Here is a 15,767-nt window from a genome sequence, read left to right on the forward strand (position 1 = left end):
CACGCTCTGCAGTCTCCGCCTTCTTTTAGCTACGTGACGGATGTGACGCGTTCCGGAGGTAAGTATTCTTCATGTCTATGTGCACGGATCGCACAGAGCGAATCGCTCTGTGCGAATGGAGCCACTCGCACAGAGCGGTTCGCTCTGTGCGAGTGGCTCCACTCGCACAGAGCGGTTCGCTCTGTGCGAGTGGCTCCATTCGCACAGAGCGGTTCGCTCTGTGCGAGTGGCTCCATTCGCACAGAGCGGTTCGCTCTGTGCGAGTGGCTCCATTCGCACAGAGCGGTTCGCTCTGTGCGAGTGGCTCCATTCGCACAGAGCGGTTCGTGAGTGTGGGTGCAGGGCAGAGTGGGGGTGGGGGTGCAGGGCAGAGTGGGGGTGGGGGTGCAGGGCAGAGTGGGGGTGGGGGGTGCAGGGCAGGAGACTGGGTGCAGGGCAGAGTGGGGGTGGGGATGCAGGGTGTGAGTGTGGGTGCAGAGCAGAGTGGGAGACTGGGTGCAGGGCAGAGTGGGGGTGGGGATGCAGGGCAGGGTGTGAGTGTGGGTGCAGGGCAGAGTGGGTGCAGGGCAGAGTGTGAGTGTGGGGGCAGGGCAGAATGTGGGGGCAGGGCTGGGTGCAGGGCAGAGTTAGAGACTGGGTGCAGGGGCACAGTGCAAAGTGCTGGGTGCAAAGTGCCAGTGCTGGGTGCAAAGTGCCAGGGCTGGGTGCAAAGTGCTGGGTGCAAAGTGCCAGGGCTGGGTGCAAAGTGCAAAGTGCTGGTGCAAAGTGCTGAATGCTGGGTGCAAAGTGCTGGATGCAAAGTGCCAGGGCTGGGGCAAAGTGCTGGGTGCAAAGTGCTGGGTGCAAAGTGCCAGGGCTGGGTGCAAAGTGCTGGGTGCAAAGTGCTGGGTGCAAAGTGCAAAGTGCTGGGGCAAAGTTTCTTGAACAGTAATAGTCCACCTCTTTTCAGAATGTTTGGGGTTATTTTGTTTCATAAATATTGTGTTTGGGTTCTTGTACTTTGAAAATATTGTTTTTTATTACATCATAACAAAATAAGAATGTTAATGTAAATTTTAAGTTGTTTTTTAACATCCAGTTCATTAAATTCTTTTAAATAAACGAAAAATTTGCATATTGTTTTTTTTTATCCGATTAATCGATTAATCGAAAAAATAATCGGCCGATTAATCGATTATTAAAATAATCGTTAGTTGCAGCCCTAGAAAAAATAATCAAAAGTTTATAAACTAAAAGAATACATTTAGTTTGAAATGTTTCTAAAAAATATTATGAAAGGTCATTCGAGAAAGTTCTACACGTAGATAAATCAACATAAAAGATTCATGTGGTCTCCTTGAAACATATAGATTACTTTATGTGCCAATAAATGCCCCTAGTTAATCTTACATACACCTCATTTATGCAATGAGGCTATTATAGTGCAGACAACATACGGTATATCATATCATACCTTTAACTTTAAAGGCAGACAGGACAGACTAGCAGAAACAGAGATAATGCAGCAGGCACAACAATGCCAGAGAGAGACCGTGCATTGGTGGTTAGGTATTCCAGAATGCTTAATAGGCATGAGATTTTTAGGGCTATTGTGGGAGGGGTTAAATGGTAGACACACCCACTCCAATTATGCTCCACCCATTTCTAGGATGTTTTCCCCACTTCCTTTTACATATGGACTGCCTGCAAAGCTGCCTTCAAGTAAGTGTGCATCCGCCAAGGTTTGAAGTTTCATCAGTATAACATATGGCTGACACTTGCTAATCATATTTGACGTAAACCATTGATATAAATATATGTATGAAGAATCTACGGTGTGAGCTACAACATTTATTAACGTTCATTGTTTCAGACTACACCGAATGCCCAAGTCAGACCAGAGTAATTTGTCTTCATGACCAGGGTTTCTGTAGCGTTTACTGCAATACTAAGTGTCATTTGTTCAGCAGTAGACAATCTTTTGACCCCTGATCTTTCACTCCTGTCCCACCACTGAAGTTCTCCAAAAAGTTCTAAATAAATTGGCAGGCAGGGGTTTAGTAATTAGAAGCCAATGAAAAAGCATGACACAGATTTTTTCCACCAATCCAAAAACTGAAAAGTAAATACAAATGATACCGCTAAAATGAATCACTTAACACAAATGCATCACTACCGAAAAAAACCAGCATATGAATATAAAACAAATAATTATATATTTTGCAAAACATGGCTATATTTTAGGTTAGGCGGGGAAAAAGTAATGGAAGGTCAATAAATTATCTAGAGCAGTGGTGTTCAACGCCAAGCTTGATGGTCGCAATCCTAGCTTGAGCACAGAGGTCTCAATTAAAAATAGTTTTTAGGCAAGTATACATGGAATTCCTTACCTGTCTGTGGCCCTCAAGACCTGGAGATAAAACAGCCCTGATCTAAAGACATAAGATATGGAGACACACGATGATGCCACGGAGATGTTTTTAAATAGCATTTCTAATATTTGCACTATACATCTGCTGGGTGTGCGGCGAGTCCTTGCTTTCTTGTATATACATATTGTTCATGTTAGCGGCACCCAAAACCTGTATTTGTAACCATCTCAAAACCTATGTCTGTAATGAACGCTTGCGTTTCTTCAGATGTTGAGGACTCCTTGTTAATTTACATATAATCTAATAATATGGATCAACCATTACCTTTTACCGTGCAAGAGGCAAGCTATCTAAAATCAAAGGGCACCGCGCATGTATTGCAACTTCTGCATGCATTTTGGTATTGGTGTTCAAATAATAGATTATGCGCTGCTTTTGCAAAAATAGTAAATAAAACTTCAGGTTCCCAAACCCTAAGCTACATTTTTCTATTAATTTGACCAAATGCACTATGGTGTCACTAAGTAACAGGGTACATGAAAAAAAAAACACTGTGCCAAGCACCAACATAAAGGTTTTGCTTTATCAGTCGAGGGACTGCTTCAGTTTTATGAAGAATTTTATTTTGCAGAGTTTTCTTCTTGAATAATACGATATTACTACTGCTGAATATCTGCCAAAGGCCCATGCACACGTTATTGGTGTTCAAAGAAACATTTTGTTTTTCGTTCCCTGGGTTCAATGGATTTGAGGACATTGTGCTTCACATTTCGACCTGTGGAGATATTTTAAATGTCTATTGACAGCAAAAGGGACATGAAAAGACAAGAGATTTGATACAGACTGGTGGAAAAGTAGCTGACTGCCCTAGCATTTGGAATGAGACATGGCCCAAGCTTTTCCAAATATGGCTAGAAAACAAATCTATAATAACAAATCAGACTGGCCATCAGGTACATACTAACCTTCAAATCTACTTTCAAGAGAGTTGAATGCGCCAACACTCCAATTTCACTATGAACTTCAAGGAGCCAACTGAAAGGAGGACTAAGCTGTCCCCCATATGATGACATCTTGAATGTCATTTAAGATTTAACTAAACATTATAAACGATCAACTCAGCCCTTCTTGCAGGAAAAGCCACGGCGGGTGGCCCATTATAATGTATAGTAAAGTCAGAGTTGAAATGTCCAGCTCTCTTGCAAATTCCGGGTTTATTAAATACACAGAGCTTTACTATCACGGTGGTGAATTCAGATTCGCTGAGCAGACACTGAACTCCCATGCACACACTATGTAATCTCCTAGAAATAATGTTGCCAGCCTGCCCCCGACAATTCTGCTCCAATTATCAAGACGTAACTTAGATGCTGAGATTAAGTATAATGTAATTTGGGTTTTAAGGGCATGATGGCTACTTAATAAACGAGAGTCTATACTTGTATCTACTTATCCTTTAATTAGAATAATGGGTACGTATTGTTCCTGAACATGGGATTCTCATATCCTCAAACATATGTCCACTAGCTGATATAAACAGGGAATATATATCTACAAGACTAATACTTTGCAGTAACATAGAACAAAATGCATCTTTTTAAATGATACAGCTCATTGAAGCTCATTAAATATATCCCGAAGCTACATGCATTTTATTGAGTCGGTCTGGTTTCCATTAGAAGGCTTAGTCATTGCTCATCAACGCAACAATGCCCTCCCTAACAGCTACAGTGTGCCCCGGTGTTTGGTGGTCATCTAATTACTGCGGGACAGACAGGTTTATTTATAACATTACGATGTGCGATCGCATGTGGCAATCATCCTTCCCAAAGACCGGCCGGTAGGCGACGATGTGTCTTTTTCGGCAAAGCTGAATGTCTTCACACCAGCAGATACTCTTAGCCCTGCAAGTGATATCATCTGGAGGCATCCGTCCCTAACCGAATGCAACAAAACTAAACAGCCCTAGAAGCATTCACGTTTAGCCATTAGGACAGCTCAAATCTCTATCCCACTATGGAAACCTGAAACAGATGGGTAAGAGACAGATCATTTTCTCTGAAAAAGGAAATAATTTCCTTGCTGTCCCTGGGGCATGTACGATTACGTTTTCATGGTCTGCATCAACCATCCATGAATATTAACCTTAACTAGGATTCCATTTAAAAGCTAGCCATTATGATAAGGATAGTTAAGTAATTTACTATTTCTTGGGAAAGCTCTTTCTTCTCTTTGTAGTGAGCCTACACATACCATTAGAAAACTTTTAGGTAGCCCTCTCCATTTGATGTGCAAACGCTCGTGTGGTCTGCTCAATTAAGAAAATGCATTCTGGTATTTTCACTAGCCAGGTTGCTAGTCATTAAGCGAATCCAAAGAAATACATACCTTCTACATACTTTTGTTTAAGGGGTAATGGCATTAAACGGTGTGGCGGATTTAATAAATGGAAGATATTTTTATATGCATGGTGGGTTGTATTATACGTGTTGTTTGTCCCCGAGGGATTACTGGAACAAAGTGGTAGGAAGTTGGGCTTCAAAGCCAGTGGCCATTTAAGTGGTTCACTCACTTATTGTAGCTGTGACTGAAACATTTAATAATTTAAAAGATAAATGTGTCGCAGGTGTCCATGATGATGGAATGGACAGAGCTAAACCCAGCTCTATCCTTGGGCATGTAGGCTTCCCAAATGCATCCAATCCGCTAACTGGGTTCATTCACGGACCCTTGACTGTAAGGTAGCTTATTAAACAAGATTTCTCATATAAATTCTGGTAGGGACTTCTTGCTACCCTAGTCCTTGAAGAAGAAAACCTAAAAAAAATGGTATAACCCCTGTGTTAGAAGTCAGAGTACAGCTATCTGTGAGCGGAAACACAAGCCCTGTAGAAACTAGCATGAATAACAATCGTAATACTAAACAAACCCCCAAAGGTTTATTTGTTCAACAGTTTTTGCTGTCCTCCTCCACCCCCCCAAAAAAAATACTTTATTTTGTCAATTACAAAAAATTTGATTCCACGAAAATGTGTTCAAACTAAATAATAAAAGTATGGGTTTGTGGATGTAAGTAACTTTGAACATTTTGGCTTCCTCGTCTTAGAGAAGCATTCACATGATAATGTCATACGAGTTCTTTAGCTTATACTGTCACACGCAAAGATCTCAGAAGTAGCCCAAATACATTTGCTGCTTGTTAGCGGAACACTTTTGAACAGACAAGTCTTTCAAATATGAAACGGAATGTATCACCAGCACTTCCCTTTGTAAACTTTGTAGCTTTTTTGACAAAAGAACGCTTTTAGTTACACAACCTGTAAGGAGCCCCGGGGATATTAGGGGACCAGTAAATATGGCATGTGCGCACTTGTAGGATTTTACAGATTAAAAGCACAGACACGCAGACCCCCTAAACAAATTGTATTTTAACCAGTGATGACTCCGCTATATACTAAATCGTTACTTTCAAAAAGACCGTATACGTTTTTGCACTGATGCATTTCTTGTTCAAGCAACACATTTGCAAGCTGTGTTTTCTAACCATGATTGAGGGTGTAGGTGTTGAAGACCTAGATTATCTAGGAAATCGTTGCGTCAGGGTGGGATGACTGCAGGGTGGGTCCCCTGCAGAGAAACCCAGCGGAGGAAGACTCTTCCATGTCTGGACTCTAGCATGGATACTTGTGATGACCTGTGACCCACTAGTTAAGCCTCACCAGGCTCATCCATCACCGATACCAAAAGGATATTGCGAACGATACATTAGGAAGCTCACATGTAACAGTGAGATGTAAAACATGGTGCATTTTGCTTAATAGTGCACTGCTTGCCAGACAGATGCAAAATGTTGAATTCACTGCCAGATTGTTACTGCAAGTCTGACTGTAGTCTTATTATTTAATTTATATAGAGCCATCATACTCAGGGTCCTGAGTACCTACCAGCATTTAACTGGTTAATATTCTGTCAGTTTACCAAAAGTGATTTGACTCCTAATGTCAATGGTGAATAGCCACACACAGTTAATACTGACATTTTTGTTGTTGATCATAGGAGATTAAAAAACCCTTAAAATTAGACCATAAAAAATATATATATGTCTATATATAAACTACATCAAAGCTCTAGGACAATGTTTAAATTTTTTTCATCAGGCGTAACTATGTTGGGCATATTGATTCTCGTGGGATCAATGTAATCTAGAGTGTAAGCTTGTGAGCAAGGCCCGCTATTTTCCTGATCAGTACCAGTTTGCCTTAGTCTGTCCATTCAGGTTATCACATCGTTTGAATATATGTGTTGTATGAAACGCTGCGTAAATTGTTGGCGCTCAATAAATAAGAGATAAAAATAACGATGAACATCTATCCCTCTCCTAGTTAGGAGATGTATTTAACTATATAAAGTATATTACAACTGATAAGGAAAATACTGGCTGTTAAGTAACCTTAAACCCAAGGGATATATAAATTGTTTCAATCTCTGACATTCACACATGGTGAAAAGGCATTGAAGCGGACACTTACGTTTTGATACCAGAACAGAAAATACTTTGTAGAGAAACGAAGAGGAACGGTTATGTAACTTCAGTGGTTAAAAGGTACAAAACAGATTCTCAGTTTATACTTTTTTGTGTGAAAATCAGCCCATTTTTTTCATGGACCAGCCTTTCTGTGACGTTTCAAACTTTGTTTCATGTGCGTTTAATAAATAACCTGTCACCCCACTCGCCAGACGTATTGCTACAGATTATATTTGCGCGGCTAAAAACAAACACATTTTTTCAGATGCTAGATTTGGAAGTGGTGTCTTACTTGGTTGCAGAATTAAAATGAAAAGCTGTCTATACATATTATTTCAGAAACAAGCAAGAGAAGGGGGTTCTCACTGCCTGTGTCCTAAAGGTTCCGGTCGTGTGCAACAGCCTTCTAATGTCAGAGAGCCGACAAAAACATAACCTGAAATAGGTAAACTGATGGGAAGCTTGCTTTTCATGTTTCATCCAGCCAATTATCCATATGGAGGTAGCCAGATAACCAGAAGCATTCAACCTTTACGCCACAGACCATTACAACATATAAAACGTTGCTATGCGGTTACGTCATCTTAGGGAGTTCTGTCCAACTATTTGAATAGGATGGCCTTAGATCATTCAGGATTGCAGGCTAAATGCCTTTGAAGGGTTGTATTATTGATGTAATGGATTCCCACCACAAACAAAAGTCCTTGCGGACCACTGTTAGGATAAAGTTTTTTGTTGTTTCTTTTTTTAAATAATTTTTACAGTTGATCAGGGCCAAAGCTTCTGCCGAAATGTTGGTGTTCTGATCATCTGCTGAAAACAGTTAACACATCACTTGCACATCTAACCTCCTGTAATACCATGGGATACATTTTCTTTCTCCAACAACCATTGTTTGTTTCTACAATATTTTATGTGGCTGGAATCCCTAAAGAATAGAGATCACTAAATACAAATACACACACGCATATAAAATCAGTTCATTATATTTTTTCATATTAATTTTACATCCTGCCAAAAAATAGAATTAAAAAAAGACACGTAACATTACTTGTGTACTACTTGGCCAAGCCTACATCGCTCATACAAACAGAAAGTGTCCCATCACAGCAGGACATGGGATCGAGTAAGCATTTTAGGTTGAAAACACTAAGTTATTGAGGAACCAAAATAAACAGCATTGTGAACAAAAACATTTCATAGGCAAAATGTTAGAACAATATTTTTCCATACGCCTTATTTATGAAGACTAAAAATAGCCGGTCATATTGTTTTCTTAGACAATCAATCACTAAGAGAGCTGCATTGGTTCCTTTGAGATAAAGCTGTCTGGCTCCCCTGCTTGTGATACAGCAAAAGTATGAACAACTTCTGCTAATACCCTCTATTAGAAAACCAAAATAAATAAATAATAAAAAAAAATATATATATATATATATATATATATATATATATATATATATATTAAGGGGGCTTTGACCTAAGCAGAACCTTAAGAGTTATAGCCAAAGGGTATCATGCCAAGATTGCAGTGTTAACAATGATTTTCTGAAAAGGCAACATTTAAAAATCAATAAAAGTAGCTGCAAAGGAGGGCATCCTATTAACACGACAGTCATGTTATTGGTTCCTTCATATAAAATACTGAAGCTCCTTTTTCCTTTGGTAGCATATTCACCTCTCCAGCAGGCTAGTACTCCAACTATAAGTGGAGGGGAAGCAGAAAGGTTCTTGGCCAAAAGAAAGTAGAGTTTTGTAAGCATTTGAATGCCTGACTAAGCACTCGTGCATGTGTGCAGTTGTCCGTGTTTGAAAAGTAAATGGGTGATGTTCCTAAGTGAAACACTAGGCATTTTATTGAAAGGGAATAAAAAATGGTTTCCTTCACCAATGCTTGCTCCATCAACTCAGACAGACAGGGCTATTCCACCTACACTGTAACAGTATAGTTTAGAACACAATTGTACTTTTTGAGCCAAGGAGAGTAAAAAGTCCCTGTTTCCTCTACTATAATTTCACACTAGGAATGAAAACGTGACAATATCACATTCCTCCATGAGCCATACTACTGTGTCCTCCAATTCTGGGTTTCTCCATACAATAACAGAAAAAAGTACAGTATGATGTGAATGTATACCCCAGCATGTAGATAACATGGTCAATGTTCCCTTTACCATACCAAGACATTTTGGACAACGCTAGGCTTCCAACTTTGTGGGAAAAGTTTGGAATGTTTTAATATAATCTTATAAAGCTAGCTATACTTTTTTGGATTAGAACAAGTTCACTAGACCATCCCCGCCCCCTCCCCCCCAGTATATCATCTTTTTGACAGCATGCGCATTTTACCACTTTCCACACTCCTATTATGATTTATAAGAATCTTTTAGTAACATAATGTCAACATTAGAATGACACTTGAATTTATGTAGATCTCATGGTTAAAACAGATCAAAAGGAGGCAAGGATGCCATTAAATGAGAGACTGTTTAAAAGGTTACCACGACAAATCGTATTATTTATCAAACAGATGAGGGACAGCTGTTCCTATAAGTCCTTAGGAGTAGTTTGTGCTCTAAACAGATCCTCCCACAGAAGCGAAGGGATCTGAACACATCATAAATAGATTTTCTATATCAATTTATCTTGTGAAGTACACAGTGAGGTCACATCTGTATTGTGTCTAATTATAGTTCCCACAACTCTCGTAAAGAGCCAGAGTCATTACAAGGATGAGGACAAGCAAACTCACAGCAGGGTTAGGAGGTGAGGGAGGCATGAATGCCTATTATCCCTGTGCACCACCACAAGCCTAACAAAACAGCAAAACGAAGACAGATACGTGCCCAAGACTCCTTCATAGCTGGATGATAGACTGCTAAGCCGAGCGGAGACATGCCCTTAGCACATGTAGACTATTTGTAGAAATAGTTCTGTAGCAAATAACCGAGCTCGGAGAACGTCTGGGCCATTGTCCTGCTAGTTTAACCACAAAGGGGAAGGTTCATTACGCAAAACCACTCAACAAATTGTGGGTTTGATTTCTTTAAAAGTATTAATTTGACATCCTCCTATATATTTTTTTCTTTACATAACCTAATTATCATTCTTCAAAATCCAAGTATTAGAAGGAAAGCTTTGCATCATGCATGTACTACGCACTGCAGACTAAGCTAGTGAATAGCAAGTTCCAAGAACTGTAGACACTGTAATTGTATTTAAGATTGGACATATGTTCCCAGTACAGTAATGAGCCACACTAAACTGTTTCAAATGTATAAATATGTTAGCCATACTACCGTATTTGCTCAATTACAAGACAACCCCGTAATTTTGGATCTTCAAGAAAAAAAAGCCTGAATATAAGAACGCTGTTTTTGCCTTTCCAGAAGTACCTGGATAGCAGAGTTTATACCATGGAGAAGAGGACCAAGAAAGAAGACAAAAGAACAAACTGATATTTTATGTGTGAAAAAGCAGTAGTGGAATCTTACCTTGGTAAAAAACACAGTTAGGTGAGTTTCACTCCCGATCACCCAGATAGGGAACTTTGGAGACTTCAAGTAGCAGCCAACCTGGCAAGGAGAAAACATTTGAAAACCTGATTCTTACTAATGTGCATTTTTTGAACACTGAAATAGAACCGTTTCTAGTTCCTCAAATCAGAGGAGAGTATGTCACCGACAGTGCCGCCAGCCTGCGTCTGCGGAGATGCGGGTGAAGATAGAAGATGGAGGGAGATTGAGATGAAGAAGATGGAGAACAAGAAGATGAAGAAGCGGAATCTGAAATCGTTGAATATTAAATTTCCAATCATACAAATCTGAATGCACAAGTCTAATATATATCTATATATTGTCTCTTGGTTGTATTTATTTATTAAAAGTTTGAAAAAGCATTTAAAAAAAGTAGGATGATGGGTGAAAGTGTGAAATGAGGAACTAGTTCCACATCATGCTCTCTAAAGATCAGCAAAAGATTCCCTATACTGGCTCCAGTCATGAGGGAATGAACAATGTTCTATCAGAAGGCTTTACAGAAGTTATAGTATGATTTCCAACTTGTGTTGTGTTTGGGGTAGGGGCTTTTTCAGGCCTTAAATTCTGAAACATACAGAACTTTTTTTTGCTAGTGCTTTTGATGGGCAACATTTAGACCCTGTACTTAACGTACTCTACATAATCTGTAGATCCATCATTAACTACACATTACAAAAACACGTTTCAAATCACACGTCTATTTCTAGAATAAGAAGGCATACAAGACATTTATAAAATCCATAGTTGATCATATTACATGTCTGTTAATAACTCCTACACTTGTACGTTTCAGAACAGATGTGCTTTTGTCTAGTGAAATTAATACGCAGAGCCGCAAGTAGCACTTGAGAGAGGTGTCTGGTATATAACAATAGCGAGCTGCCCCACGGTACCGGCTTATTGGTGTATGGCAGCGCTCGCCGAGGTACCCTGGGACAGCCTGCGTCCATCGCAGAAAATAACCATCCACAGGACGACGACACGCAGGAGGCTCGAAATGCTACACCAAGTCATCTAGACCAACACGATTATTCTCAGACTTCTGACCTAGCAGTCTAGTCTCTGGAGGTTGTAACTGCATTATTCTGGAAAATGTGATACTTTGGCAACAAAAATACGTTTTTTTTAAATTTTATAGAAAAAAACAAGAACGTAGGAAACCCATTTATTGCTAAGGAGAAGACCAATTATTCAGGAGCACGGGAAAAGGCTTACCTTACAGTACCGTAGCGATTCCATTAATGTCAGGAAACCCACTGTTCCCTGGCTATGGATGCCAAGAAGTTCTGGGGGAAAAAAATGTTAAGGATAAATAATCTAACCAAAACGGGATGATATGCAAAACAACAGCGTAACTATTTAATATATAAACGTGCCTCCTTCTGTCTTCCGAAAAACTACACATTTTTTAAAAACACTAACTTTAAGGGTATTTATATTACACACACATGCCATTGAAACACAGGAGTGATGGGAGTGATAAAAAGTCTCTGTATACCTCTGTATGATATTTCAATAGAAATCGGCTGTTTCCAGCTACAATAGTCATTTACAACATTAACCCTGTATTTCTGATTCATATTTTATTTTGATGGACACAATTTGCTTTTCTTTTAAAAACAAGGACATCTTTAAGTGATCACAGTCTGTTGAATGGCAGTATATATATTTATACACACACACATATATATATATATACGGTATATATAAAATATACATGCTCACATATTTATATATATATTTAAAATAGAATGGTCTGACCAATGAAAATCCATGTTCTAAAAAGTTAAAGAGCTTTAATAAGGAAAGCTGCACAAAACAAATAGTCTTAAAAAAGTAAACCACTACTTAATTTGACCCGGCCAATACTTCTTCACAGTAGGTATGATGAAGCATGAAGAATGTTAATCGTGTTCATTCCAAGGGCTTGCGTGTATAGGAAGGAGCTTCCTAAAACATGTCGACTCTGCAGTGCTTACAAATATTTACCTTTAAAGAGTCCCATGACAAACATTTTACTTGATGACACAATGTGTGTTAATCCGCTGGTCCTATAGTATAGCCAGTTTAGTATACGTTCAAAAGATTAATAATCAACAGCAGACATCAACCTCACACGGCGCAGAACAAGAAGAGGCCTACGGCTTCACTTAGTTTGTTCCTGGTTAGTACATTATTAGCCAAGAAATGGAATTTTGTTTTTATCCAATTACTTTTCATTGAACTGTTACAGAATAGAATATAAAACAAACTGATCTATATTCATTCCTTTATTTTTACAGAGAATGAACTCAAAATATGCAATCCTATACTTGACTTCACAGCGCTACGACTGCTACCGGTAAAAACTCTAAACGAGTTCATGTAATACGTAGTTGGTCCTCCATTTGCGGCCTTAACAGCTTCCAATCTTCAGGGAAGGCTTTCCGCAATTTTTTTTCTGTGGGCAACATTGCATTGTCCAAAACGGTATGGTATGTCCCCTTCAGCATACCAAGACATTTCGGACAATGTCATGCTTCCAACATGAGGGAACAGTTTGGTGAAGGCCCCTTTCTATTCCAGCATGACTGGATGGACACGGTTGGCTGAGTTTGGTGTGGAAGAACTTGAATGGCCGCACAAAACTAGAAAGAAGATTGCGAGCCGGGCCTTCTCATCCAACATCAGTGCCTGACCTCACAAACGCTCTACTGGATGAGTGGGCAAAATCCCACAGAAATCCCACAGAAACTCCCCAAAATCTTGTGGAAAGGCTTCCCAGAAGAGTGGAAGCTGTTATAGCTGCAAAGGGGGGACCAACTACATATTAATGTATTTAGGACGCAATTTCATAGAACTCCCTGTTGGTGTAATGGTCAGGTGTCCCAATACTTGTCCATATAGTGTGAGTGTGTATATACACACACACACACGTTTCCTTTTGTTGAAATGTTAACAGACTTTTATAAATGTCATCTGGTTAACTCAAGGATTCCGTTCAACAATCTTCTCGTGCACAACATGGGAGTTCTTAGGATACGATTCACTATTCTTTCATTCTCACTTTACAGCATTTATTTTCACATACACACCTGCCTAAAACATTTGCACAGTACTATATATTTACTTTCATTATTATGAAGACTGAATACATTATTATGAGGTTTTATATGCAAACTGTGAAGGTCATATCCGTAAAACATGCAGTGTCCCATATCAACCATCACTTTTGTTGTGTACAGTTTGTTTAATCTCACCCAAGTTGGGGAATGCATGGAAAGAGGTTTATGGACACCTGGGACTTTCCACAAGCAAGACAAAAACTGCTTTTTAGATATGGAGTAGGTCAATGGTTCTCATCTGCCCAACAAAGTCTATATTCCTCCAAGACATGGTAGCTCACGCCTGTCTGTAGAGGTGATGGAATGGGAGAGGAAAGAGCACCTCTGAGACATTTATTTCCATTCTCAGTGAAGAGAAATTCAATCCAAAGTGGAAAGGGGAAGTTTATGTGGTTTCTCTGTGGACTTTTTTTTGTCTTATTGTTTAAATAAACAGAATATTGAGAGAAACAGTGTCACTTGTAAGTCTAAGGATTAAGGATAAATTGTCTAAAGCAGCAAAAAAATAATAATAACGAGTTTAAGTGAAAAGTTTTATAATTGGGTAGAAATGTTTTTGGACTATATGTATAACACTAGTATCTCTGACAAAGTTTTTTTTTTTTGTTTTTTTTTAAATAAATGATGAAAAGTGACTACCAAAGAGGTTTGCCTTGTGTTTTGCCCTACACAAAAACCCTTGAATAGACACTCTAGCCATCATATTTGACACGTTAATGCATACGATAGCTGCGTGGTCCCTGTAAATTTTAGTGTATGGGAGGATTCTGCAGGAAGGCCCATTGCATTAGCCCCTTTCCACATCACCTTTTTAAATGCCATGCAGGAGATGCATTTAGCAAAACAGCGCACATGACAAGCTCGCCTCCAGTCAGATCCTGCCCTGGAGAAGGGTGCCTGAAGGGGTCTATTCAGAACGCCATGCAAATGTGAGAAAATTCTGTTAACGTCAGATCATGGAGGAGGGCAAATCCTGCAGCAGGCCCGCAACTTTTAATGCCAGATTTATTTTATTTTGGAAAAACTTATATATTAAAGTACTCAGAGGGTTGGGGTAACTCACAGAGTACCTTCATACATAACATTCTCCTGCTGTCAGGGACACTAAACTTTTCCTTTGAGTTGGTCAGCAGTTCAGTTTTAGTTACTTTTGAAATATCTGATATTTATCCACATGATATCACTGCCACCTACTGGTAACAACCATACATTGCACGTTTCAGGTGAGATTTGATAGAACGCCTGAAGTCTGGCACTGGGTAAGCTGCAGACGGTATACTAGCATGCACATCATCAGTGGTGGCGCATGCATATCATCAGCGGTGGCACATACACGGATGGATTCAAACCAACCAAATACTGGACCCCCAACATAAAATAACACCCACAGAGCTGATAAACACCTCTGTCTGGAGCAACCTGATTTCATAGGAAAGATCTGGGTATGTCACAAAACAGAAAATACCCACCATGTCATAGCTAAAGGCAAAAATGCGAACAGATTTCTGATGTTTAGAAGGGCAGCTGTATGCCAGCTATCGGTGTGGATTAATTAAACACTGGTGTTAATAGTTAGAGACCTTACTTAGCACTATGCAAATGGAAAACACAATGGACTTTGAAATAAGCAACTTCCTCTCTTAGTAAATACACACACACACACACAGGTAAATATACATTACACAAAAAGTTTATACAAATGCCATTAGGAAAAGGAAAAAAACACTTACTCATCCCAGAGCACTCTCGGTCTCCGTCCCATACATTTGAAATAGCATGTCCAGTTAGCAGCAAGTTGATTAAACTCTGACTAAAGGAAAGACACATAAAAAGAACACATGATATCTAAACTATGAAACGTGACAAGCATGATTATTCTTAAGTATCAAAAACCTCCTTAGAAAAATTGGGGTATAAACCGTTTCACTTGAGGGTAAAGCTGTAGCTTTAGAAAACCTGACATCAGGCAGACATGTACCAGGGCCATGCTGCGTGCCACCCCGTCCAACACGGCTTTATACAGAGAACCAGCTCTATATAAAGGGAAGGGTGTATGGGGGGGGGGGTTTCTTGCTGCCTCTGGCACTGGCTGGTGCCTATCTTAGCTTCCAAAAGGGGCTGCATTTATATCTATATTACTCACAAAGATGGATATTTGTCTTTAAATTGTTCTTGGCATTGCCTCATATGAATGCGTTACATTCTGCTTTATAAATGGACAGGAATGTTTAATTGTATGAATTTAACC

The 15,767-nt window shown here is 39.5% G+C and overlaps 1 protein-coding gene across 2 annotated transcripts in view; it reads right to left on the minus strand.

The window, feature by feature from the left end:
• Positions 1 to 15,767, minus strand: part of MINDY3 (MINDY lysine 48 deubiquitinase 3) — a 47,694-nt gene that overhangs the window by 21,547 nt on the left and 10,380 nt on the right. For both annotated transcript variants that reach the window (XM_053466983.1, XM_053466982.1), the window contains exons 9-11: positions 15,250 to 15,329; positions 11,631 to 11,701; positions 10,371 to 10,451 (exon numbers count right to left, since the gene is read on the minus strand). In XM_053466983.1, the coding sequence (XP_053322958.1) occupies positions 10,371 to 10,451; positions 11,631 to 11,701; positions 15,250 to 15,329 (232 nt within the window). The remainder of the gene's footprint in view (positions 1 to 10,370; positions 10,452 to 11,630; positions 11,702 to 15,249; positions 15,330 to 15,767) is intronic.

This window comes from Spea bombifrons, chromosome 5, assembly GCF_027358695.1.
Source record: "Spea bombifrons isolate aSpeBom1 chromosome 5, aSpeBom1.2.pri, whole genome shotgun sequence".
NCBI classification, from domain to species: Eukaryota; Metazoa; Chordata; class Amphibia; order Anura; family Pelobatidae; genus Spea; species Spea bombifrons.